Source organism: Corvus brachyrhynchos, unplaced genomic scaffold (assembly GCF_000691975.1).
Source record: "Corvus brachyrhynchos isolate BGI_N302 unplaced genomic scaffold, ASM69197v1 scaffold2021, whole genome shotgun sequence".
In the NCBI taxonomy this organism is placed as follows: Eukaryota; Metazoa; Chordata; class Aves; order Passeriformes; family Corvidae; genus Corvus; species Corvus brachyrhynchos.
Window position 1 is genome coordinate 8,033 of NW_008236057.1, and position 483 is coordinate 8,515.

The 483-nt window shown below is 64.0% G+C and overlaps 1 protein-coding gene across 1 annotated transcript in view; it reads left to right on the forward strand.

Moving 5' to 3' along the window:
* The window catches only part of EPHX2 (epoxide hydrolase 2), a 28,899-nt gene that overhangs the window by 8,025 nt on the left and 20,391 nt on the right, over nt 1-483 (forward strand). The window contains exon 5 of the mRNA XM_017731396.1: nt 294-476. Within this exon, the coding sequence (XP_017586885.1) occupies nt 294-476 (183 nt within the window). The remainder of the gene's footprint in view (nt 1-293; nt 477-483) is intronic.

Here is a 483-nt window from a genome sequence, read left to right on the forward strand (position 1 = left end):
GTCCAGGCTGGAAGGGGCGGTGGGTTTGGAATTCCAGGTGGAAAGGGCGATGGGCTCCAGAATTCCAGGTGGTGGGCTCTGGAATTCCAGACTGGAGGGGATGGGGGGCTCTGGAATTCCAGACTGGAAAGGGGTGGAAAGCTCTGGAATTCCAGGCTGGAAAGGGCGCTGGGCTCTGGAATTCCAGGCCGGAAGCGGGCGCTGCACTCCGGAATTCCGGCATTCCGGCTGCGGGCCCTGGCAGAGGGTTCCGGTTGCCCCGGATCCATGAGGAATTCCCGTTTTTTTTCCAGCCGGGAGTGCGGCTGCACTTCGTGGAACTGGGCCAGGGCCCCGTGCTCTGCCTGTGCCACGGATTCCCGGAATCCTGGCTCTCCTGGCGCTTCCAGGTGATTTCGGGAATTCGGGAATCCGGCGGGTGGGGGAGGCGCCGTTCCCGAGGCTCTTCCCGAATTCCTGGGAATACCGGGGGGGGACCCGGGG